The following is a 25041-nucleotide window of genomic DNA, read 5'->3' as shown; positions in this document are numbered from 1 at the left end:
CGTTTTTTTAAAACCTAATTCCGAATTCGAATTGATGACCTATTGCATCACTTGCGAGGAATTTATTTCTGCGAAAAGTTCTGCTCGACAGCAATAATTTTACTGTACGCAGGTCGTCGTTGGGGTCTCGGGTCACTCTGGAAAATTTAGGAGTTATTGTCCGTCGTTACTGGAAATTAGGAAAATTTATTGAGCAGATTATCGCTGTGCTACTTTATATTCTAGTCATTTTACAGCTTCGATCGATGATGGGGCTACAAGTTCTTGATTTACGATGTTACGAGTTAAATTTTTCTCTCATATATAGTTCATCTTTCGTCTGGTGATAACTTTGTACTCTCTTCGTTCGTATCTTATCTGGTAGAATTAAATATTTACCTACCTAGCATTCAACATTCCTCGGTCGTAAACAATTTCTATGCCGTATCCTCCCTGTTAGAGAACTGGGAATATTCAAAGAAATGCAGCGTCAGGTTCAGCTTATTGTTTTAATGATTGAATATTTTCATATAGTTTTTTTTAGTGTGCAGTTCCAAGTCCAGAGCACTCGTGATCACATGACGCGTGATTTAATCTATTGCTCCACTTACAATCAGGGATTCCCTGTGGAGTGTCACCGAGCGTTTAAAGTGAGTCATGTTTATCTGTCGCTTGGACACTTCCTGAACTTATGACTTACAGGTTTGAAAGAGATGGAAGCTTTGTTTTATCAAAGTAAAGAACACACGATGCGATGCTGATTGTGTTAAAAAACTGGTTGTCTTTTGCTATGAATTATAATCCAGCCTAACCCCGCCGGTTTTCAGTGCAAACTTGCTATGCAGCATCTATTCTTGTAGAGCGAGATAACCGGGTCTATTTTTATAACCGTGTGCCTAATTTCACCCCAGATAATGTCTCCGAGACCTTTTTAGTGCCTCGTAACAACAGCTTTAATTACATCGACGTTTTTATGATTCTAAAACGATGGTTGGTCGCTGTAATATGTCATTTTCTTTATTTCATACAAGGTATTTCTCGTTCTACGAGTTTCATTCCAGCAGTTCGTTAGCTCATTTTTAGCAGTCGCTTCTCTTCTTTTCTTTACTGGATAAAGATAGATAGAAATGAAGACATAGATTCTTATCTGTGAAAGTGAGTGTTTAAATGAGATACTAACTATTTAAAATTTTGAGTTTTTTTTTATATCAATTGCTCAGTTACCGTGCACCCAACTGATAAACATTTCATATCAATAATTTCCTCGCATTTTCTCCACCCCTCATTATACAATCATACCAATATTCTGATACGAACGAAAAGTGCAGTTTCAATTTACTTTTATGAAAAACGACAAACAAGTCTCAAAGCAATTAAAAATTTCACTCTGGCCTGATTGAGTTCTACAGCTTAAAAATGCTTTGCGGGAACTCGGTTTTACTTTTTTTTTTATTTATTATTTCCTTTCATTCTCGTATACACCCATTGTTCCGACAAACGGTAGCTAACGTCCGTAGTATAATAAAATTCTTTTTGCCTGCAGCGAGAAAATTATTAATCGTAATAATAATGATAATAATAATAATAACAATAATGCGACTCGCACGCTACACATCATCAAAGAAAAATGCAACGCGTGTGGCAATGTCGTTTACGCACATACTTAGGTATGTTTACACATGACTCGAAATCCACCAACGCACCGCAACGATGTAAAGCGAGCGAGAATAATTCTTTTGCAATTATCCGGTTGTTGCAAACTGCACACCGCTGCAACGACACTTGGCGCAACGGTTTGTATAGCAGGCGGCACACGAGGCGACTTAAAAGGAACAAGAATGGGGGAGATGGGGGACGCTGAGTGCATCGCGACAAGCGGGTTCTCTTTTCAACAAATTGCTCTTTACCCTGTTTGTTGTACGTACACGTTGTACCTGTGTGCACGTAGGGTGTACGAAACTTTCGTGTATAGGTAGGTGAGCACCTACCCTAAAAAACCTGCACCAGAAAAACTGGCTGCTTGCTGCTTCGCGCGGAAAGTTTGACGCGAGGAGCTTTTCTTCCATTGTTCTCATCTTGTTTTCGTTTCTTACGTATACACACGTTTTTTTATGTATGTGCGTATGTATGTATTATTCAACAGTGAGCTTTTCTCGCGCGAGGGGAAAAAGAAAAGAGAAATTTTGTATACGTATATATATATATGATACACGAACTCTTGGGAAGCATTAAGAAAATGAGTTTTTGTTGTTATCATCATCATTATTGTATTTATTTTCTTCCTCTCGTCTTTCACCTTTTTCCCTTTCAGTTTAGAATCCTTTCTCCCTTGGTTGTTTTAAGTTGTTTTTTTTTTTTTTTTTTCCTTACTTTGCTAAAGATTATATACTCAGTTTAGCCTTATGTTTTTATATCAAGGAACATTTTGGACGTTTTACTCCGCGTTTTACGTGTTAAGGATCGGGAAAAGTTTCATTTTCGTTTTCAGTCACATGATTTTTTTTTTTTTTCTTTTAGTTTAATCTTTTTTACTAAACGAAGAAATGGAAATTTAACTGATTTCATTTTCACCACCATCGCACTTACTCACTTTAACGCAATCTATACTATAGTAGAAGACACGTATATATACCTACGTAGACGCGAAGAATTAGGTCAGTCAGTGCGCTTTCTTCCCCGTGCTATGCTGTGTAGATATAATTATACCTGTAAATCGTCCTGCTTAAAAGTTTCTTGTACACTCGCTGTGGCAAAAAGTTTCAAACTAATGAAGGGGCGCAAAAAAGAAAACCAAATTTTTAAATATGTAGCTCTATTCAATATACTTCTATCCTATATTCACACTATACTTCAGTGTAAATAATAAAGCCAAAAAACTGGAACCAATATTCGTCGACGAAACTCTCTAATTGTAAATATCCGAGATGAACTTCCGACTGATCCTTGTAGTCGGCGAAATTAAACACCGAAAATATGTAGAAGAATAATGGCGTGCGTGGCAAATAGTGAAACGGTAATTAGTAACCACAGATTTACGTGTACGGCCCCATTTTAACCGCAATTATGAACAAAAACAGTAGAATAAATTGTCAATTAACGCAGAAATAAAAAAAATGGCACGGATCCTACAAAATCGCACTAAATAAATTCGTAAAATTCATATTATTTATTTATTTCGGCGTCAATTGAATTGCGGTTAGAATAGGGTTGCTTGACCCTTTTTGCGTTTGAGATACGTGAGCAATACTTATATATCTCCAAATATATGTATATACATAGGTCAACGGCGAAATCGATCAGGGCACCCACTCAACGTTGAAACAATTTCTCCCGCAGAGTTTTGGGGTCCAGGGTACAAGACTAGGCCGGGCCTTTCGGCACGCGATCCTCGTATAATAGCAGCGGGAGTGGAACATCGTCGAAAGCCAACAATATTACACCTGATGCACGAGAGGGTGTGGCAACCTTAATTAATTACCGAATATAACTTCTTACGTCTGCGCCAGTCCTTTCGGTATTTCCTTTATCACTTTTCGAAATTCGTAGTACCACTCGAGTGTGATCGCAACCATTGTTTCCTTGACATTGGCACATTTATGAACGTTTTTTTTTTACATCAGCTATCTTCCTCTTCAAACGAGAGTAAAATTTTATGCACTCGGCAGATTTTCCTTAATTGACTTCGTTGCTTAAATTGTTATCCTTTCGACAATCGAGGCTCTCTTGTACCTGATATACAAGTAACCTAATCACGAAACCGTTATCGAATATCTTAATTGCAGGATTAAGCAAATTAAATCTGTATGCGAAAACAAATGAGGAAACGATTCTTCGGTCACAGGTCGTCGTGCCTGGAAGAAGGATCAATTTTCTCCTTTCTCTGCTCTCCTCTCTCTCGCGCTCTCTCAGAGGAGGGCGGAAGCTATCGATTGACGCCTGAACACCCTCTCCGTATCTCAATCCCTCGCACCATCTCGGCCTCGAGTCATTTCCATCTAGTTTCAAGGGTAACGTTTTCCTTGCCCGTGTTGCATATTTAACGGAAAAATTGCATAACGATCCGAGGAAAAAATGATACGACGTAACATGATGCTAGGAATTACACGTATCTATTATGCCATCGCATTTTAAAACGGGGGAAATAAAATTGTACCGAATATGGCGACCACTGTGTGGTTTTATTCCGTTGACATCCAGCAACCGGATTTCAATCATGCCTACTTCACGCCGACAGTATACCTCTTCCACTCTAGATTGATTATGAGTGTCACAATATGGAAGGGCTTCGGGTTTTCCACAAATGTTAGGATTGTATGGTTGCGAAGCGGTTTACCGCAAACCGCTATACCAGCTGATGCTAACCGTTTTCTCTTGTAGAGGTTTTCACTCCGTTCAGAACGCGTGTGCTGTACGAATAATGTGTAGTGTAGATATATAACAGAGCTGTGAAACCAACTATTCTTAGACTAGTATAATCACACCGTAGCCAACTCTCGTGGATCACGGCGATTGGTCAATCAGCCCACTAATTGATTGATTTTACGGAGCACGATGTCTCGATTAGATCTTTCTGGTAATTTAATTTCTACATGTAGGTACGTAACATAACAGGTATTAGGATACTTCCTTTGAACGGACCTGATTCGGTTAGTTTTGTAACCGATTAGAGGTTCTTTTCGGATACAGACTTTGAAGAAAAATGAAAGTATTTTACACGGCCATGACGGTTATACGATGCCTCTGTGTTCACAATGAAAATACCTCCCTTGTACCGTGTAGAAAACAGACGTGAAATCGGTAATCGCAAGTGAGCGGCGAAATTAACTTCGAAGACTGCCGTCTCTCATTTTCCCTCATCCCGTTGAAATGAAACGAAAATAGTGCAGTAGAGCGGTCTAACGAACGGTTATGGGAATAGTCGGAAGTTTCGCTGCAGGGTGAATTAGGGTAGCTGTTGATGCTGGGTGGATATATACAGTAAAGGTGAAATATATATCTCATTCCGCAGTTACCGTCGTTGACGGTGTCGTCGTTATGGAGGCCAAGTGCCTTACGAGTCCCGGTCGAAAAAGGGCGACAGTAAGAGGTGCACGGGGTGGTTGAATTAGAAGGGGGCCAAGAGGGGGCTGACGGCATTGCCCTTTTTGCAGACAATCTTCCCAGTTTAATTAAGGAAGTTAGGCAGGCGAACTCGAATGAATGGGATGAATGAAAGAGGAGGACGCCTCTCTCTCTCTCTCTCCCTCTTTCGCGTGCGCGTATACCTATAACGCAAGTGTATATACATATACCACGATACACCGCATCACTCGTGTCGTCTCTTCGCCTGACGACGACTTACGTATATACGACTCCATCCATCCATCCATCCATCCATCCATCTATCCATCCATTCATCCATCCGCACATACATAGAGTTGACACGACTCGGGGACCAGGCGCACATATGTTCTCCAAGCACCCTGCACACTCCTAATATGTACCGTGTAACGTAGTTACGCCCTGAAGTACGCCGCAGTGACGTGCCAACCGAGCTTTCACCCGCCCTGCAGGATATGCCGGCTCTCCTGTCTTCTCCTCTCCTCCCTCGACGACGATCATCTCGTTCTCGGGTGGTCCAGGGGCAAAGCTGCGGAGATGAAGGCAGTTGGATTCAGGAGTATACGAGCACCGGGGATCGCAGGGGTTGGGGTTGTTGGTTCAAAAACAAACGCCGCACCGAAGGTGGCTCCCTCTCTCTTTTTCTCTCTCGCCTTCCTTTCCCAATCTTCTCTTTCTCATCCTCCCCCGCTTTTACTCCTCCACTCGAACGTTTTTTTCACCGCTGTTTGAAAACCCCCACTCGTTCGTTTCCCTACTCTCGTCGCACTTTTGCCCTCTTGTTCTTTATATTACAGGTAGTGTATAGGTATATAGGTAGGCAGGCACCTACGTGTTGTATAACCCGCCGATGCCTCGGCGTACAACAAACGCTCATTTCTAACGTCACAACGTAAAGAAAGAGGAAGAAAATAATAATAAAAATAATGATAATGACGATAATCTTGAAGCGCCAAGTGTCTATGGATTACACCATATAGTTACCGTGTTCCCGGTTTCAGTCTCGGGGACTCATCCGCCAACACGGCTTCTCTGCTTTGATCAGACTAGCAGACCCTTCCACTTATGTTTTTCGACAAACGAGCCGACACGCGGCAGTTAGAAAGACACGCGGTGGTTGATTGGTTTGACAGTATTGGTTTCTTCAAGATGTCAAAATATAAAAGTTCACAGCCAAACATGACTCAGAACTGTTTTTCGAGAAAAATTCCTACTCGTAATCAGTGATCACACAGTGTACACGCGCCATTGTCATTTTCAAATTCTCACGGTGCACAAAATCTTTCCATACCCATTTTGACCCGCTTCGTATACATATAAAGTTGCGATAAAGTCGGGAACAGATTAAAAACATACCGAACAAATACGAATTCATAAATTCGATGAATTTACAGAATACTTTTCCTCACCGATTAATGTAAATTCGATGCGACGATTTGTCGCAATTAATTAATTGGTACTGTTGCAGTTTGATAATTAATAAGTCGTGGCAATGAATGCGTTCTTGTATGTGTAACATTATCTATCTCAGCACCCTGTTATCGCAGATACACACATATACGTATACATACATATACGTATATCTATAAATATCCACTATCAAGTGCAGCATGTGCAGGAGAAAGAGAGACAGAGAGAGAGAGAGAGTATGACTGCAAGTTTGTTTACTCGTCAAGCAGATTATACCATGCTGGTGACGAGGAGGACGTGGACGACGGACGAGGGAGCAAAATATTAAGTAATGTTAGCCTTCTCTCGCCTGTCATATAATACCTGCGTCGCGGGACAATTTGATGATGGCAAATATTATACGATCGCTTCACCGTCTCTCCCCCTACATATATATTTTTTTTATTATATAACCTCGCGTCTTGTTATGTATTTGGAAAGAACCGAAAACGGGGGGGGGGGGCATCGGCTGAGAGTAGAGCTAACAAATTCTTTTTCCTCTTTCGCACGTTATTTACACAATAATATAATAATATAGTATGTTGTATATGCACAATATATATATATATATATATATATATATAGATATGTATGTATGTATGTATTGTTTATTGATTAGCAACCGGTGAGCTGGATATTTATTACATCGCGGCAATTTTAGCCTCTATACTCGTTAATCGAGGGAATCTTATTTGAGGAGGTCTTGAGGTCCGGGTCGATAGACCCTAAATGTAGTATATAACAGTTTGCTTCAGCGTGGCGTAATTGCTAGTTACCCACATGTCTCGTCGTATTTTTTTCATTGTCTCAGACTCTCAGCGATCGTCTCCGTCGCCTCCTTAAGGGACGCGGTATTGCAGTTAATTTTGACATATGGTGATTTAGAAGACGCTGCAGGTTCGGAACTCGTTGTATGACTCTTTATCATCTCTTGAAAGTCTGATAATTTCTTTTACATTTTTTTTTATTTTTTCTCATCCACCAGCAAAAATAATTTATCACTGCACGCGATGCGAATTATTGCTTGAACTGCACTGATCATCCCGAAATTTACACGAGAATTGTTACACCGAAATTCATTTTATATGTAATTCAATCATGTTTATTGTTGGCTTGTTCTGTAATGAAGATCAGTCACGTGTCTTGCCATTTCCGAAGTCACCTAGTGTCGTTATAATGAATTGCAAATTGATTCTGATCTCGATTCTGGTATTGAACATAAACGATTTGATTCTGGGCGCTGAATGAATGTGTGTATGTATATATATACATATATATATATATATATATATATATGTAAAAAATTCATTTCATCTGAAACGATTTGACGTTGACGCGAAGAGTCTTTGCGGATCGATTTTACGTGTTGACGATATCGTGAGGTAGGTTATCGATACTCATATAGTTTCGTCTATAATAGATGCCTACATTGTTATCCCTCGCAAACGAGCTTCAAGAGGATCAAAAGTTATGAGCAAACAGGTTGGTTGGTTATACGGTTGTATTCCCGCGGGGTAAACGCGTTTGTAAGAACTGCATAGATAGAATCGGGGGTATGGATGCAATGTTTGCCCGTTATGCATGGACTTCTGTTTGCTGTGTGCGTCGGTCTTGTTTGTTTGCACATATTACGCCTAGTCGCATTTATAAGAGGTGCTGCTGCTGCTAAGAGAGATCGACGAACGACGCAACAATGCTCGGTAACGAGAGGAGAGAGAATAACATGTGCTGAACGGAAGGACTCTGATTATGAGCTCTTCGTTATGTCGCCCCTGCAGCTTCTGTAATTCTTACGCGTACTATTATATATATATATTGCGCGTGTCTGCAACGTCGGTATTATGACATGCGAAGTGTTGCAGGATCATCTTACTTTCTTTGTGAATACGAGCGAAACTCGGCAATTGTATAATAATTGATTAATTTCGATTTATATAACAAATTTTTGATTGTATAATGCAGCAGTTTAGCCATTTGACACTGTTGTATTATCTGATCTTTTATTTATTTCAACAAGCTAGATCAGGTATACACACATATTTTTTAGTCGCATAAATAATTTTATCCTTACATCATAGTAATTGGGTTCACGTAAAAAACAAAAAAAAAGAAAGTTTCGAAAAGTTTGAAATCGTTGAATGCTCGGTGAAACGCTCCAGTTATCGGGGTAAATCAGTTCACTCGAGAGGTGTGAAGCTAAAAAAAAAGGAGAAAAACGTTCTTCTCGTCGTGGGTATCTGGAAACGAGAAAATAATTATGCGTGATGTGTGTATGTAACGTATACATGTGTGGTACAACATTAAACCATTACGGATATTTTACATATGTACGTACGTAATCATTTCAGTCCAGGTCGATGGCGTGAAATTACTCGTGCGCGTCACTTACGTGACGTTACGTATATTTTCTTGTAATTGTGGATAACCGATACAGCAAACATTGTTACCAAAAGTCTCTCCGTGTGTGTATGGAACAATTAAACCGGTATTATGTGGCTGTCAGCTGACGATAGTTGTAGTATACCTACATACGAGCAGAACGAACCGACGAGGCGATTACTTAATTGCGGAAATCAATCCTCGCGCGTACTTACTTCGCACTCGCCTACGCGAGAACTCTGATTCTGCGGAAGAGCTTGAGGAATAATTCCAAGCAGCAATAAGGATGACCAGCTCGAGTAACTCGCGCTGTGAATTTGGGTCGATTGAAGTTTCGCTTCCGCTGTGCCATCTCTCTATTTTTGTCCTTTGGTTTTCCTGTAATCTAAGCCAAGAACATTTCTTCGATCCTACTCACTCAACGAATGAAAATTCTCTTTTCAGCCTTCGACGGGGACCCGGTGCAAACGTTCAGGATGCCAGCGGTTATTCCGCGCTCCACCACGCCGCTCTCAACGGCCACAGGTCAGTTTATCGCTCTCTTGAATAGCACTCGCTGCTTCGTCAGCGGATGTTAACTTTTACCCACAACGTCAAATGCAAATCGCGCATTGTGCAATTGACTGTTTCAGGGACGTGGTTAAAATTCTACTACAATACGAGGCGTCCACCAACGTCGTCGACGCTAAGGGCTCGTCACCGTTGCATCTCGCCGCCTGGGCCGGGGATGCGGAAATCGTCAGGCTCATACTTTGCCAGGGACCGTCGGTGCCCAACGTTAATCTAGCGGTACGTTGTGACGGAGGGAGGAAAAAAAAAGAAGACGTGAATTGAACTTGGCATTTTTCCACATTTTCATTATTTTCATCTTTGATTTTTCTCCCTATTATTTGCAGGAAGAATTTCATCCCGAAATTTAATCCTTCATACGGATATAATTTTCAGCTCTGAAAATTACATCTTCTTTCTAATCTTTCTATTCTATCTATTCTACTTTACAGACCAAGGACAATGAGACTGCTCTTCACTGCGCGGCCCAATATGGCCACACGGAAGTTGTGACACAGTTATTGCAGCATGGCTGTGATCCCAGCATTCGCAACAGTCGTGGCGAATCTGCTCTTGATCTGGCCGCACAATATGGCAGGTAAATATACCGACGTTATTGCTTCTTACAAACATTGATTTTAAGATTAAACTAGTTTATCTTCTTTCTATTTCTAAGATACGAAAGAGGAAAAGTGAAAGACTTACCGGGTACTTTTAGTTTCGTGCCACGCGCAATGCATTTCGTTTCTCTTAATTATACCCCGTGTAACTTCTTTCACTTCTTTTCATTCATTTTTCTTTACATTTCACGGTGCCGCAGAGACACACGTCGCGCCATAAAATGTTTTATTAACCAAACTTGACGCCTATTTTTCTGTGCAACACGAGCGTACATTTACGTATAGCTTGTTTATATACTACCTCTCTTTATATATTACATACCGCAACGGAGAATAAATTTTTCGAGGCGGAAAGCTACTCAACCCAAGAGACTAAATGGAGGAAATTGAATTAGTCTTAATAATTTGATCAAATAAATTTATACGTCTGCGCGAATTGTGCTCGCTATAACAATGGAGCACGGGAGGAATTTACCGTTCGTGAATTCTTGGAACACATACACATATATTACTATCATTGCATCGGGCCAAAAGTAAACGGCATATTTCATTTTTTGGGATGGTTTTATAAACTTTGTAAAATACTAGCCGGATTTTTGGAGCGATGCATTTGTAACTTTTTTAATTGATAATGACATTAATCGATATTATTTTATTCTTCGTGAATTTGACATCACTTGTAGAAGAAAGAAATAATGAGAATATAAGAAAGAACTTGAACTGAAAAGTACAGCATATGATGAAAAGTGGACAACTGTGGACAGATTTTTTTTTTACATACCACCGTCAGCGCGTTTCTCGAGTCCATGTGGTATTTCTTTTCCTACCGTTATCTGTCGATAATGAATATATGTATTTTTTTTCATATAGATTCTTCGCCTGCGGTACAATTTTTTTTTTTTCTCCTAACTGGGACGATTCATTTCAACTCCGACAAACCACGACGCAGTAAACACATCGTCAACTTTCTAGAATTAAGATAACGGGCATGTTTCAGAGTTCAGTTTAGATTAGTCGACAACTTCGGTACACTTATTCCCACACGTAAACTCGTTGCATCGTAATCATTGCGATACAAAAATGATTTATTAACGAAGGAAAAAGAAAAACTCGTTATCTTTTCACAGATTTTTCAATTAAATTACACTGGTGTAAACGTACGACTGAATAGTGAGAAAAATGGAAACTATCCAGTTCTCTAAGCATCTTTCGGTGAAAAAAAAATCTCACGCTCTGTTTCAGGCTGGAGACCGTCGAACTTCTGGTTCGGACGCATCCGGAGCTCATCGAGCCGCTGCGGAGTTCCTCGTCGTCTCTGATATTCCCTCACACACCGCTTCACCTCGCATCGCGTAACGGTCACAGGTGAGATGATTAAAGTTTCGAGCGAACGTGGGGTGATTATAGAATGATTCTCTGCACTTAGCGATCATCGTTTCAACGATACTTGCATCCTCGATGCGCAACGGCTTACACGCTTTGCATAACTACGGCTAACTTCGTGCCTCGTCGTCGAGTTTTTGACATTTTTTCGTGCTTGTATAAATTAAGTGTTACGATAACGATGCGGACATTTGGACTTGCTGATGTTTTTTCCCCTCAGCCACGGTTGACGATTGTTGTTTGTTTTTTGTTTTTTTTTTTGGACGCGTGTGTGTACAAACACCGAAATATTTTCAGTGTAATGATAATTACCTGCTCGAGGGTCAGAATGCTGCTGACGCGTTTGTCGCGCTGGTTAATTAGGACCAATTAGCACGAAGTAGAACTTACGCCAGTTGCAGACACGCCGTCGATTTTCCGGTTCAAAACCGGCACCCGTCGAGCCGCGAATCGTTACGTCTATCTCGATTCCACGTTGCACGTATTCTAGGTATACGCGTCTATCCTGCGCTGTTATAGGCGACGCATAGCAATCTCGATTTTACCGTAATACCACGGACTCCATACAGCATTATCGCACTGTACTGATTCCCGATCACATCACGAATGCTCTATGCATGCCCGTACATAGGCGCGAATCCCTGCAGTTGAGCGTACCCTTCCGATTAGGAGAATCACATTAGTGCTTGAGAATCACAGTGTGCGCAGGCATCGATGCAGCGCGTTGCGTTGCATTGCATTGCATTCGATTGTCGGGGATTCCGTGAATCGTTTGTCAAGAGTGAGCGAATTTGTTGGTCTACAGAAAAACTCGTTTCGCGTCCTGAAATTCTGAGATTCTTTTCTTTGTCTTATGTATTTTTGAGCAAAGTTTTCGAGTTTGTCGAGTCGACCGTTTGAGTGATAAATTTGAAACCATATCTCGGAATTTCTGCTACTCGGTATTTTAAATAAAAATATTTTTTCCCTGAAACGTACGGACGTGGATACGGAAGCATTGGGATTGGTCGTAAAACGGACAGAGTGCATCGGGATGCGTGTGAAATCCGGGAATCCATAGCTAGCCGGATTGTGTAACGTGCTAGTCAATTTAGAGCGAGGGAGTTAAAACCGACTAATTCGGTTCGGAACAACTCGTTTGAAAATGGAATTGCGGTGTGGCGGCGCGGCGGCGCGTATAGTCGTCATGTATACGCGGTGTATAATCTCGGATAAACCGTGAAAATTATTGGTTTATAATATGAACAGGAATTCCGGAATTGGCTCCAACAACCGCACGTGGTCGCCGCGTTGTAATCGGGTAGGTATAACACGAGGTTTTTCTCGTCGAAATACGCGATCGTACGGTTATCCGTAATCGTTTCATCGACGCTTCGCTGGTAATAGGATCGTTCACGTCGCGATACCTCCGTTGTATCCCACGCCCGACGCATCGATGCAGGCACCGTTACCAAAACTGACGTATTTTATCGCTTCGATTTTGGCAAAATAAACCATCCGAAACCGGCTATTTCCATTCGGCGCCGAATGATGCAGTCGGCACGTCGTGAGTCCATCCGAGTGTTCTGGTAATGTCAATTATCGGATTCAATATCGTCGCGCCCGGTAAGCCAGGACAAACACACCACCCCCTGATCCTCGTCCTCATCCAGCCAACAATGCCGTCACACCCTGGCCGGGAATCCTGTTTGGTTACCCGGGTTTTACGTACACTGCACATTTGCAGGTTGGTATTGAAATTGCACACCATGCAGGCCGTCAAATTTGCCTATAAAACAGGATCCCGTTTGAAGAAGGATTTTTCAGGACGAGACTCTTTGGTTGTCCGACACTTTTTGCTGTTATTTGGAAAATCTTCGAACTCGTGTTACAGGGCTGTCGTCGAGGTCCTTCTGGCTTCGGGGGTGGACGTGAACACCAGGACTTCCGCCGGAACCGCGATGCACGAGGCGGCTCTTTGCGGCAAGATGGAGGTTGTCAGGACCTTGTTGGACCGGGGCGTTGATCTCGGGATCAGGGACTCGCGGCAGAACACGGTCCTCGATTTACTGGGCCAGTTTCCGCCACATGTCACGCAGGACATCACCACTGTGATAAAGAGTACGTGGGATTGGTTTGTTTTTATTCGGCGGGAGCCGATCTCGAGTTTCCCCTTTTCCCTTTTCCTCAGGGCACAGATCTTCGTCCGGTGTCGAGAGTGACGCGGACAGCGAGAATTTGCCACCGATTCCTGTTCAGGGCAGCGGATCACTCGGCAGTCCTTACGAGAACGTTCGTCCAGGGAACGATTTTTCACCGGCGGAAGGAACCTCGCCCACCCAATGGCAGTTCTATTTCAAACCTCGGGATGACGATAGACGCATTTCCGGAATGTCCGTCATGTCTTTGTGAGTATATTACGTACATCTATTCTATCGCACTCGATCGACGATTCGAGCGGTTGCTCTTTGACGTTGAATTGTGACGTGAATTTCGCTGGTCTGTGTAGGTATCTCTTTGTTTTTTTCTATTTGCTCTACTCATTCTACGGTCGGTCATTTTCCGGTTTGGATAGACAGATAATTGCAACGAACAACTAACTATCTGTAGCGTTGAAAGTCTTTGATAGACCAGGTAAACGGTTGATGCGGTTTTGCCTACGGTCAACCATTTCTCGTCGTATCACGGTGGTTGTTGTTCGTGGGAATATTTGCTTCGACCACAAGGATTATTTTCATTCGGTTAACGCGCTGATTCTGTTATTTTGCGCTTTCCGTTTATCAGCCGGGGTGATTCAAATCACCGCGGTAAAATCAGGGTAACTTATTAAATAATCTTGAAAGTATCGAAAATAATAAAGACTGTGGGGCAAAATAAGTTTTTAAAGAAAAGTACGTGATTAATATAAGTATTCGAATGAGATGTTTTCTATTTCTGTTTATTTATAACAATCAAAATACTTGAAAAATTTCCGCTTTCTGTCTCATGCGATTTGCGACCTGCATCATCGTGGCACCAGTCATTACCGAATCTATAACGAAGTGAGATTTAAAAATGGCGATTCTGTTCATGGCGATCGGGAAAGAAGTAGGGAAATTTTTGTACAGAAAAAAATGAAAGCGGCAACATTAGTCTCAGAAATATTCATTTCTCGCATATACCCGGGTACACTCTATTATAAACGCATGTATAACTTGACGTCCAGTCCGGATTAAAATCTGAATTTCCAGTTTCCCTTGAGGCTATATTTGTTTTAGGATATTTATTTTCATCCCGCGATGGTATATAGGACGGATGGATATCGGTGTTTCCAGAGCGCAAAGTCGACTTTTTTTTTCTTTTTTGTTATTTTCGCTATCGCAATTTTTTTTTTCTTTGTTACAATGTATTTTATTTTATTTTTTGTTTCCCTTATTTGCAAAACACGAACAGATCACGTGTATACATATGTATATAAACATAACCATACATAGATGTGTGTCTGAATAACATTTTTCGGAACTCAGCAGCGGTATTCACCTTTATTTAGCGACTCTGCTGCAGGATTATATTATATACTTATATATGTAGATGCGTAGGTGGAACACGCAGATATACGCGCAGTATATGGAACAGAAACTCTCCGGTTTAATATAGGAGATGTGAGCAAACAAAAGCACAGATATATAGAGAGATCAGAGTGAATGAGCGGGTGGTGAACGGCGCTGCTACTGCTGCTGCTGCTGCTGCTGCTACCACCACCGGTGGTTCATTCGTCCTGGGGGGTTATAGGCGTGTGGCCCCAGCACGTTAGCCATCGCTTGGCTTGCTTTAATTTTCCTGATGTACGCAAGCGATGGTGGTGCAGGGTCCGTTCGCTTCGCTCGCTCGCTCGGTGCCTCGCTACCTTGCCCCGAAACCATCCTCCACCCCCCAGTTACAGCTAGACTCGACTCCGGTGAAACCCCTCGCCCCCACCGCCAATCTCGCCCCATTTTGACCAATGTTTGACGTCGGTGGAGCCGGAACTCGCCGATGGGTGCCCCGAACCAACTCTGACGAGAGATTCTCCTAGCTGCGGGATGAATCCATCGCGTTAAACAATGTAAATGTTTGCTGCTCTCAGCACAAAACTAATAACCACTTCCCTCATGGTTTCTGACTTGTGGTCGTCCCCGACCCTCGTCATCTACTCTGGGTAAATTGTACCATGATGCTGTAACATGCAGAGGAGATTCGATACGCGTTGTGACCTTGTCACTCCTCATTAAAAAGTCGCGACATGCTTGCCGGTGGTTTCTTTTTCTTCTTTTTTCTTAGCCTCGTCGTAAGTAATAATATACAAATATTGAATGTTGAGAGACATGTACCTGCAGAGAAAAGGAGTGCACATACGTTATGGTCAGCTCGAGTAATCAGTCCTGTGATCTCGGGGAATTACTTTGGACTAGCTAGCTATCCTACCTCGGTGACCGCGATAGTAGATTATACGTACTACCTGCAGGGTCGTTTGTATGCGGCGAGCTTGATTGTCTCTGGTGAAGTTTTGAACGACCAACCTGTTGGTCCTTTCATCGGTTTAATGGCGACATTTAAGCGGTTCGTGCTGAAAGAGAGGATGGGGAGGGATTTTAGACTGTCGGGCGAATAGTTTTGGGCTTTCCGGCTGATCGTAGAGATTGGTTAACCGCTGACGTGCAAATTTTATTTATCGAAAGTTTACTTATCGAGCTTGTTTGGCCTAGGCTCTGTTTTTGCAGCAGCTCTCAGCTATGCTAAAGAGATCATGTGTTTTTGGTGAACGTGCAAAGTTGCCCCATGTCTAGGGAGGTGCATAGTAATTGTGGAGGCGTGATGTTCGCGGCTTTTAACTCTTGGGATTCAGCAAATTGCACGTTTTATAGCGAGGGAACGTTGCTGAACGATGAACCTGACAGTGATACAACGACCTCGAGGAACCTGCATCATCCCGCATGGACGGAAGATTCCGATCTCAGCTCGGTTTTCGATAGCGTCATTATGTCCATGTCCGACACTCTGAACTCTATAAACACACTCGAGAGCTCGGAACCGACACCCGAAGACAAACCATATAACACCAATATCACCAACACTATTCTTACTCCAGACATTCCACGGTATGATACATTGCACGCATTCAACATGTATTACACTCACAAACTGCCTACCTATACTTCTTTCTACTACAACATAATGAATGATACGATGTACAGTAAATCCGCACTCAACCTTCAAACGAGGAAAAACACAACGAGCTCGCCTTGTGTACCAGATTTAGAATAATTTTCAACTCGCAGGGGATCCGACAACGGACTTTATCAGACACTCCCTGCTTCTCGGGGCTTGATGGACTCTAGTTTCATGTCTGAGGATCTGTCCCTGACTCTGCCGGGGTACGGGTGTGGCCGAGAGTCCGACCAGCTCAGCGTTTCCTCATCCTCGAGCGTCGGAGGACCCAGTCCTCGCGACAGACGGTGCTTGCCAGCCGATTCCAATGCCGCAGGGATTTACCTGCCCATGGCCCCTCTTTCCAGCTCCCTACACAGCCCAGCATCCAACAGCAAAGTTTCGGTAATTATGACTCACTTTTCTTCTTTTTTTGTTTGCTTATCTCTCTTACAGTCGCGGTTGACCTTCTTCATCCACCAGCGGATCACGTAGACTATTTGGGAGCATCTTGAGAATGGGGAACAAAATGTGTATTTTAGTCTATTTCTATCATCACGCCGTCTTGATTCATGCTCAGCTGTTGTCTCACAGGACAAACCACAGTCAGTTCCTGCGTTTGGTATAATCGAATCCAATCAGACTCAAGTCTGCAATGTATAACGAGTAGATCTACTCGTGTTGTTTTCAGCCAGTGCGTATAAACTTGATGCGATGATCCAGTGGAAAGAAGAGTAAATTCATTTCGACATTCGGACCAAGTCATCTGCAAATCCCTGGGTTTTTCTTTCAACTGTGCAAAGTCCGTGGTTCTAATGTTACAGCCAACACCGCCGAAGAAGCCGCCGCGTAGGAACTTGTCGGTGTCGCCAACGCACTTGCAGACCCAGATGTCTCTGTCCGCGGATTGCACCCTGGGACCGAGTAACTACGAGTATTTGTTCCTGGCTCGAAGTGGAGCGCGAAGTCACGTCGATCTTGAACAGCTACAGTCTCGTCGTGAGCAGCTTCGGCACGTGGCTCGGAGCGTTGATCAGTACGTCGACATGAAGTCGCGATTCAGTTGCGCGGCAGGTGATAATCGTGACCCTGATTTCGAGCCCGTTGCCATAACCGCGATCTACGATAACAAGCAGATAAAGACCCAGAATCCGAGGCGAAAATTGCGCCGAAACTGCGATCGGGCTTACGAAAACTTTGACCTTGAAAACGCGGACAAGTCACCGTGCAGCGAAGGCAGCATCGCTGTTGACAACGGACAGACATTCGTCTCGAATGCGTTCATCACTTTGAAATCATCCCAGGAAAGTCTGCTCGACGATAAACGAGACGGATACTCGTCTCAAGGCGATCCTGAGACCCGCGGTGCCACCGACAAACGACTTCGACGCGTTCAAATGCTGCTGCCGACCAGCCCAACGCACTACGCTCAACCACCGACACCCGATCATCCTCCACCGTCTGCGCTGCAAGCCGAGAAGTCGATTCACGAACGGATACGACCGCTGAGTCAGGTGAGTCCAGCCGAAGACCATAATCGTTGATTTATTCTTGATCTGTAACCTTCCTCTGAATCACGTGTGAAAATCTATGCACGAGTTCTTCACTGTATCCTTTCTATGTTTCTTGCATTATCCTGTTAACATAGAACCTTTTAATATCGACGAGTTAAAACGGGTTTGCAACTATTCATGTACATTGTCACGACCAGCTGAAAGTAGTGGGGGAGATTACACAGGATGCGAAACCACATTCAGACTTGTAATCGTGAGTTGCTGTTCAAATGTTTTTTCTCTACCTCCGTGATATTAGGTTAGTTGTTACAAAACTGTGTTACTTCTCGTGTGTTTTACGACGGACATTGTCGCCAATGTAAGAATCTTGGGCTGTATAAGTTGCAGTTGGTGATAGTTGTTCCAAGTAGTCATAAGATGTTTTGTTGACTTGGTCTAGGTGAGTTTTCTTGTCTTGAATTTAAGCCGTGCTCTGTGAAGTATCATAAACTTGATAAAGAAAAAGTTCTGTCCGTTCTCCTTCGTGTCTCTCACTTTCCGAATTTCGTAAGGTTGTATTTTCCACGTTTAGTCAAAACTCGCGTCAAGAGTATCGAGTTGGTTAAATGGTGTTAAAATATCGCATTCGATAGTGCTCCGCTGAACTTAGGAGAAGTCATCAACGCGTTCTCCGCCTCGCCACGCCCTGAACAGATCCGACCATCTTTGAGCAACAGTGATCACCACCGCAATGGTATTCATCGGAATATTAATCTCGTTAATGTAAGGACAGCAGCCCACCCGTCTAGTTGACCCTTCAAGTTTCCGTCTACATAAGTCAAACATCAGTGATGGCCGGGGATGGGCTGCAGGAATGGTGAGGTGGTGATGGAGGCGGAAGATGATGCGGAGAGAGAGAGAAGTCGAACGAACCGAGTCGAGGAGCAAACTCGACGTGAGGGCATAGAGAGTAGAAGAGGGTCGAGGTGGGAGGAATCCACCCTCACGGGTTACAGTTAATATATAAGCTCTGTTTGATCTGTGATGCGATTTCGAAGGAGGATACGGACGCCTAGCTCGCTAGGAGGGTGATGTCTTTTGCACGATACTATACGTAGGTACCTATCCTATCCTACCTACCTACCTGTGATCGTTCTCCTGTGAGAGTCAGTCAGTCAGTCAGTCAGTCAGTCAGTCAGTCAGTCGTCTGCTGGTGCTGCTGCTCACTTCCATCTCCTTGAGTAGATATCTGTAACGTCGGCAGCCAACCGTCTCATCTTTGCCAACGTGTCTCCCCCTCATATCTTCGTACACCCGGAATCCTACCGTCTCTCTTTCTTCAACTATCCATGAACCTGTCTGTCAGTCTCTATGTTTCTGGCTTAGAAACCTCTTCAATACGCAGTCTGTTGGTACGCGCTTCGGTTAACATTACTAAGGTGAATTCTTACACCATCTCAACTGCAATGCTTTTCGCTACACGTTTTTATTATTCCTCCGTTTTTAAGCTCTTTTCTCGGTCGAAGTTTAAAATCAAAATTCATCCTTGGTTCGGGCAAACCTCACGATGACGTCTATCAAACGCACACTAATCGTTGCGGTGATGTAAAAAAACCTGAAGGAATTTCCTCCAGCGATAGGCGCAGTGTACTTTTTCGCTTATAACTATTGCTTCCAAGTGGAAATCTAATCGAGAGTGTAGTTAATGTCTTTAATGATCGCCTGTGTTATGCATTTTTTAATTTGTCTAATTGACATTTTTTCAACGCAAAAATCGAAATCATTCTGCAAATTGTATATAGAAATGTATCCGAATCACCGCCTGCAACCGAGTATTCGCATATTATACACGTGCGAGTAGAACACGGGTAGGGACGAATTGTAGGTATTTTCAAACCTGTTTTTACCCCCATTCGACCCGCCTTCAACCTGCGAGTGTATATACCCGCTGTGAACGGGCCGCGAATCTTCAAAGGTAATTTTTGCATTAGCGGGCTTCACGGCCGCTTAAACTTATCGCCTTGTTACCCCCCATGAATTCCATTCGACGGTGTTGTCAACGGGCTCCGATTTTCCATTAAATCCCTCGTTAAAATCAGGTAATCGAGAACTGTCATTTTTCCGCTAAATTAAACCCAGTCATTTATTTCATTTCACCTTCCGGCCTCTCATCTCTCTCATCGATTCGCTGTATGTAGGTAGGTACTCTACCTACAAACCTCTTTCTTCTTCTGCTTCAATTCTGAACAAGATCGTTGTCAATTGTTATTACCACCAGATATAAAAGAAATCTACGCAAAGAACAATTAAATCTGTACATATTCTTTATTTCAATTATGCGACAAACCGCGGAATCCACCGCTCTCTCCTTGATATTTAAAGTACAAATACCAACTACCGGGTTTCAACGGCACGGTGGCGGGTGAAATGCGGTTACCGTTTCCAGCGGAGTGAAATTCAGAGATTCTTAGTGCCGGTTGGCGCCAGGGTGAAGGAGGAGGGCGGGTAGCTGGGTTAGGGGCCGGAATGGAAGGGCTCCAGTCGTCATCTTTCGTGGAATCAGCCAGGCGGCAATGCGGGAAACGTTGACACCCTTTGAATAATGAAGCTCTCGGGCTTTCGCAGATTCTCTTCTCCTCTCCTCTCCTCTCCTCTCCTCTCACTCACGGTCTCTCTATCTTCTCTGACGTTGCCCGCCCCACCGTTTCGCTCTCCTACTCGAGGTGTTTGTTGCACTGCTCTACAGAGAGACACGATGTTTTACATTACGTCACGTTAGGCACTCGGGTTACGTGATTCCTTTGAACGCGTACGAACCTCCGTACCATGCATGCACCATCCTTGGTAGAAATCCGACAATTTTTTGCACCGATGAAAAAAAGTACTTCGCAGATCAGCGGCGAGTCACTCTTTTTTCAGTTTAGGCCACTTTCTTCATACTTTTATGCCAATTTTCACTTTAGCGAGTGAACACGAGTTGCCGATCACCGCGTTTAATGGACTCTTATATCCTTATTCGGAAACCCTGGTAGATCAAATGCGGAATATGGTTTTTCTTGTTGTATCTACCTACTCCAACGGTCGGCAAATGTTGGCTGCGTGGGCGAAATTACGGAATTGAGACCAATCCTGATTTCGGCGAATCTTTATTTCTCTATATCCTAATAAAATAACACTGCGCATAAATTAGCGAGAAAAGATAGTCACTCGCATACCCACGCGGCTGAATCATCGCACGAGGATCACGCGACTCGGGGCAATGATTTCTGCAGACCGATCGAGTCAGACTACGTGTCTCGCGTTTGTCTCGACAATTTTTAACGACTCGATAACTCAACGTTGGGAATTTCCTTACCGGGAAACATACGTCTGCATTGAATTTTAACATTTCCGTTCCCTTCACTGGTAACCGAAGCCGTCGCTTTGTCCCTTATTTTCGCCATTCCGCGTTGCTGTTAATCCTCTTCTTCTTTCACCCCAACGAACGCGCATCGCCACCTTACATCCACATTTACCGTCTCGATCTCAGGTCTACAAACGTCGTTCCCGCGACATGGAGACCGAAACGGACGAGGATATGCTCCAGTTTCCCCCGGGCGGTTCCCTGGACGCTTCGAGCGGCTCTTTATCCAGCGTATCACTTTCGGACAAGAGCGTTTCAACGGACAACGTCGAGGAGTTCTTCGGCGACGTGCCCTTTGCAGGTAAACAGCAACACAAGCTTGCAGGCTGCACCGCATGACGCTTTCCATCCTGTTATCCGTGTATTTTTAATTCCCCTAAATGAGCTACACACACACACACACACACACCTATATCACACACGTGTCGTTCACCGACTTGCCGTTAATCACAAACTCTCACAGTCATAAGATTGCAGTGTTTTCATTTCGTTTCGTTGTTTTTTCCCCGCGATTCGAGCGAATTGTGGTCCTGTTATTTTATTATTGGTTTGCAAATTCGAGTTCGTCGTTGTGTGAGAAATTTGGGATCGTTAAGGAAACCCGTATTTCTTCCCACGCGAATGTAAGGTACATCATCTCCTCTTTTACGATATTAGATGCAATGGCGTGGATATAGTTGCAATTTTACGCTTGACACGCCGGAACTATTCATTTTAGATCGTATTAAATACGTATTAGACTAGATTTGGAGTTGAAGTTTTGTTTTCTTCAACTGTAGGTATGCATTATATGTTAAAGATCGCCATGTTTAATCAATCGCTGTTTTGTGATCGCCCCGTTTTTACCATCTCGAGTAGAGCGACGGAGGTTTTTATTCACCGGAACAATATTTTTCCGCACTTTTGTTATTCCTCTTTTAAACTATACATATGTATTCATGCCCCGTGTGCACATACGCATAGACTTATTGCACACCAAGTATTACTGTCGCGCAGTATTTCACAACATTGCAGGTATGCGGTGTTTTAGGTTTATCGCGGCGGGTGTAAATCTTAATCTGTGATTCGTATGTTATGCAATATTAACGATGATACTCGCCATTTTTACAACAGACTTGCAGGCTAATCTATCGCGGTTTACCTCGACCAAATGTAGATGTTCTACATTTCTACTAAATGTTACGCAAGATTAATTCAGTAACTCGGGATTTATTCGCATTTCTTTATTTTATATTTTTTACTCATAATGTAATTCTGGTTCTATATATACGGAGTGGAAATAGTCTGATATAACTAGCGTTCGCTATGTCGCGAATCGCGGATTATACCTGTTAAGAAAACTGATATTATTATATGTTATGTGTATCCTTCGATTGCCGGGATCGATTTTCTTACCCGTAATTCCAGTCGTTGCATCACCGCGTTGTGTAATAGACACAGACCAAGTTTCAGGTATGTTACAAGACTAGAAAATCGCGAAATTTCAGGCAAGCTTTAGTGGAAATGTGAAATTTAAAATTCGAATTTCAAATTATCTCAAGTAACAGATCAGTTGCTATTATTTCGTCATTATATGGAGGAAAAGTCGAATTTTTAGAAATAAAATGTCGCAACTCATCTGCAATTCGATTCTTTATTTTAATCATTGTTTATCGGGACGATAAATTATACTCGTGCATCGTAAATTTAGGTATTATCTACACCAGATATATAAATTTAATACATACGTACACAAGTGCGTATGGATATATTCGTCTAATGGTTATTATATATAATCCTTAGAATACTATCCCAACTATAATGCGTATAATATATGAACACGTAGGTATTATCAATATACAATTATACATATATATTATATACAGAGTTATACTATATATATATATATACATATATACACGTATCTCGCAGTCTATTATTAAATTTAAGTATATAATACGTGATCAACCCGACTGCGCTACGCCAATACTTCAGTCTAAACTCTAAACCTTATTATTTAAATTATTTCTCAGGTGATGATTTTCTGAGTAACTAACGTATATTTATATTGTACACAGTAGCAATAAATCGAGTTTTCCATTTCCAACGATCGTATGTACAATCTTGAGGTGTACGATATTCAAATTTCGCGTATCATTTGCATTGCGTCATGAAATTTTTTTCTATCCGTCAAATGACGAGGGCTTAGGCACGCACTGTGCAAAACCACTTCGGCCTGAGTCTCTATAATCGTTTTCCGGGAATCTCGTAGCCGTCTAATTTCTATGCGTTTTGCAGCGCATGCCAAACGCCCGGCGATGTATATATATATGTATACCTATCAGCAGCTATAGTGCATTCTCACGGTATGTCATTATACCAATAGAAATCATCTCAGGAATTCAGCTGAAGTATTGGTGTCAAGTCCAGCGTCGATCACCTGGTATGTATAGAGCGCATATAATTGTTATTATTATTATTTAATATTATTTTTCAGTAAGTCGTTGGTGAAAATTTTAGGATTCCTTGATTATCCATTTTTCTTTCATATCGTTTTAGCTATTATAATTTTCATTTTATTGATCAACAAATTATTTCCGCTTTTACTGTTGTACACCGCTAACAGTATACATATATAGATAAATGATAATTCAAAGGACGGATTTTATTTTTCAATGAGCTTGCATTTGTTATATATGTGTGGTACCTTATATTATAAACACGGTTCGGTTTTTTTTTTTTTATTTCAAGTTCAGTTTCGTTGTTATTGTACGTTGATTTTGTTGGTTTAATCGTTGTCTTGAATATTGATGCTTCACAGTTTTCTGTGTAATTTGAACGCCTGATATGAGAGAAAGAGAAAAAAAATAGAGTATGTTATGATTATTGTGTATATCTAAATAGTACGTGCGATAATTTTTACTGTAATGTTTAATAAGCAATTATATAGTGCATTATATACATATATATACATATACATATATATAATATTATTATTGAATTGCTAATAAATATTATGCTGTTATGTATGTATATTGTCTGAATTTATTTTGCGGCATTTTTGTCCGTCCCTTGATTATAATGCTTCGATGTGAGTTTTTCGTTTACTTTTCATTCAATTTCAGATAAACCAAAGAAATTGTTTTTTTCCCCATTTGTTTCATCATTGAATTTTTGTTTGGTTTTGTTTTAACTTTTTACCGTTGTAACTATACATACATATACCTAGGCTGTATTATTATATTGCTTAGCTGTGACTAAACCGAGGAATGACTTATACGTGAACTTTAGATACACACATATATATATATAGGTATATAATACATTTCTACAGCAGTATTAAATCGTGTCGTTAAAACTTCACGACCAGATGGGCATCCACCTTATAGCACGAACGGAGCTCAGAAATCCGCAGACCTAATGTCTTCTTCGTGCATTCAAATAGTAATAATAGTAATAATAATGATATGAATAACAACAATGATAATCGCCGAGTATAGCGTCGTTTTGTCTCCAAGTTCTTACGTCGTGTATAAGTACATATTTAATATAATTCAACGTC

General features: G+C 42.0%; 1 protein-coding gene and 1 long non-coding RNA gene across 9 annotated transcripts in view; one reads left to right on the top strand and one right to left on the bottom strand.

Moving 5' to 3' along the window:
- Window positions 1-25041, top strand: part of LOC124222008 (ankyrin repeat and SAM domain-containing protein 1A) — an 80785-nt gene that overhangs the window by 824 nt on the left and 54920 nt on the right. For 5 of the 8 annotated variants that reach the window (XM_046632540.2, XM_046632537.2, XM_046632535.2 and 2 more), the window contains exons 2-11: window positions 9352-9432; window positions 9540-9696; window positions 9909-10054; window positions 11319-11441; window positions 13333-13559; window positions 13630-13846; window positions 16322-16555; window positions 16736-17009; window positions 17408-18118; window positions 21627-21801. In XM_046632540.2, coding sequence (XP_046488496.1) covers window positions 9352-9432; window positions 9540-9696; window positions 9909-10054; window positions 11319-11441; window positions 13333-13559; window positions 13630-13846; window positions 16322-16555; window positions 16736-17009; window positions 17408-18118; window positions 21627-21801 — 2345 coding nt within the window. The remainder of the gene's footprint in view (window positions 1-9351; window positions 9433-9539; window positions 9697-9908; window positions 10055-11318; window positions 11442-13332; window positions 13560-13629; window positions 13847-16321; window positions 16556-16735; window positions 17010-17407; window positions 18119-21626; window positions 21802-25041) is intronic. The other 3 variants (XM_046632536.2, XM_046632533.2, XM_046632538.2) reach the window with 2 other exon arrangements.
- On the bottom strand, window positions 8550-11618 carry LOC124222017 (uncharacterized). The gene is made up of 3 exons (XR_006883919.2): window positions 11307-11618; window positions 8864-11044; window positions 8550-8765 (listed from the first exon to the last, which is right to left on the bottom strand). It is a non-coding gene; the product is annotated as an uncharacterized lncRNA (long non-coding RNA).

This window comes from Neodiprion pinetum, chromosome 6 (genome assembly GCF_021155775.2).
Source record: "Neodiprion pinetum isolate iyNeoPine1 chromosome 6, iyNeoPine1.2, whole genome shotgun sequence".
Classification (NCBI taxonomy): domain Eukaryota; kingdom Metazoa; phylum Arthropoda; class Insecta; order Hymenoptera; family Diprionidae; genus Neodiprion; species Neodiprion pinetum.
This window is presented reverse-complemented; position numbering and strand designations above follow the sequence as displayed.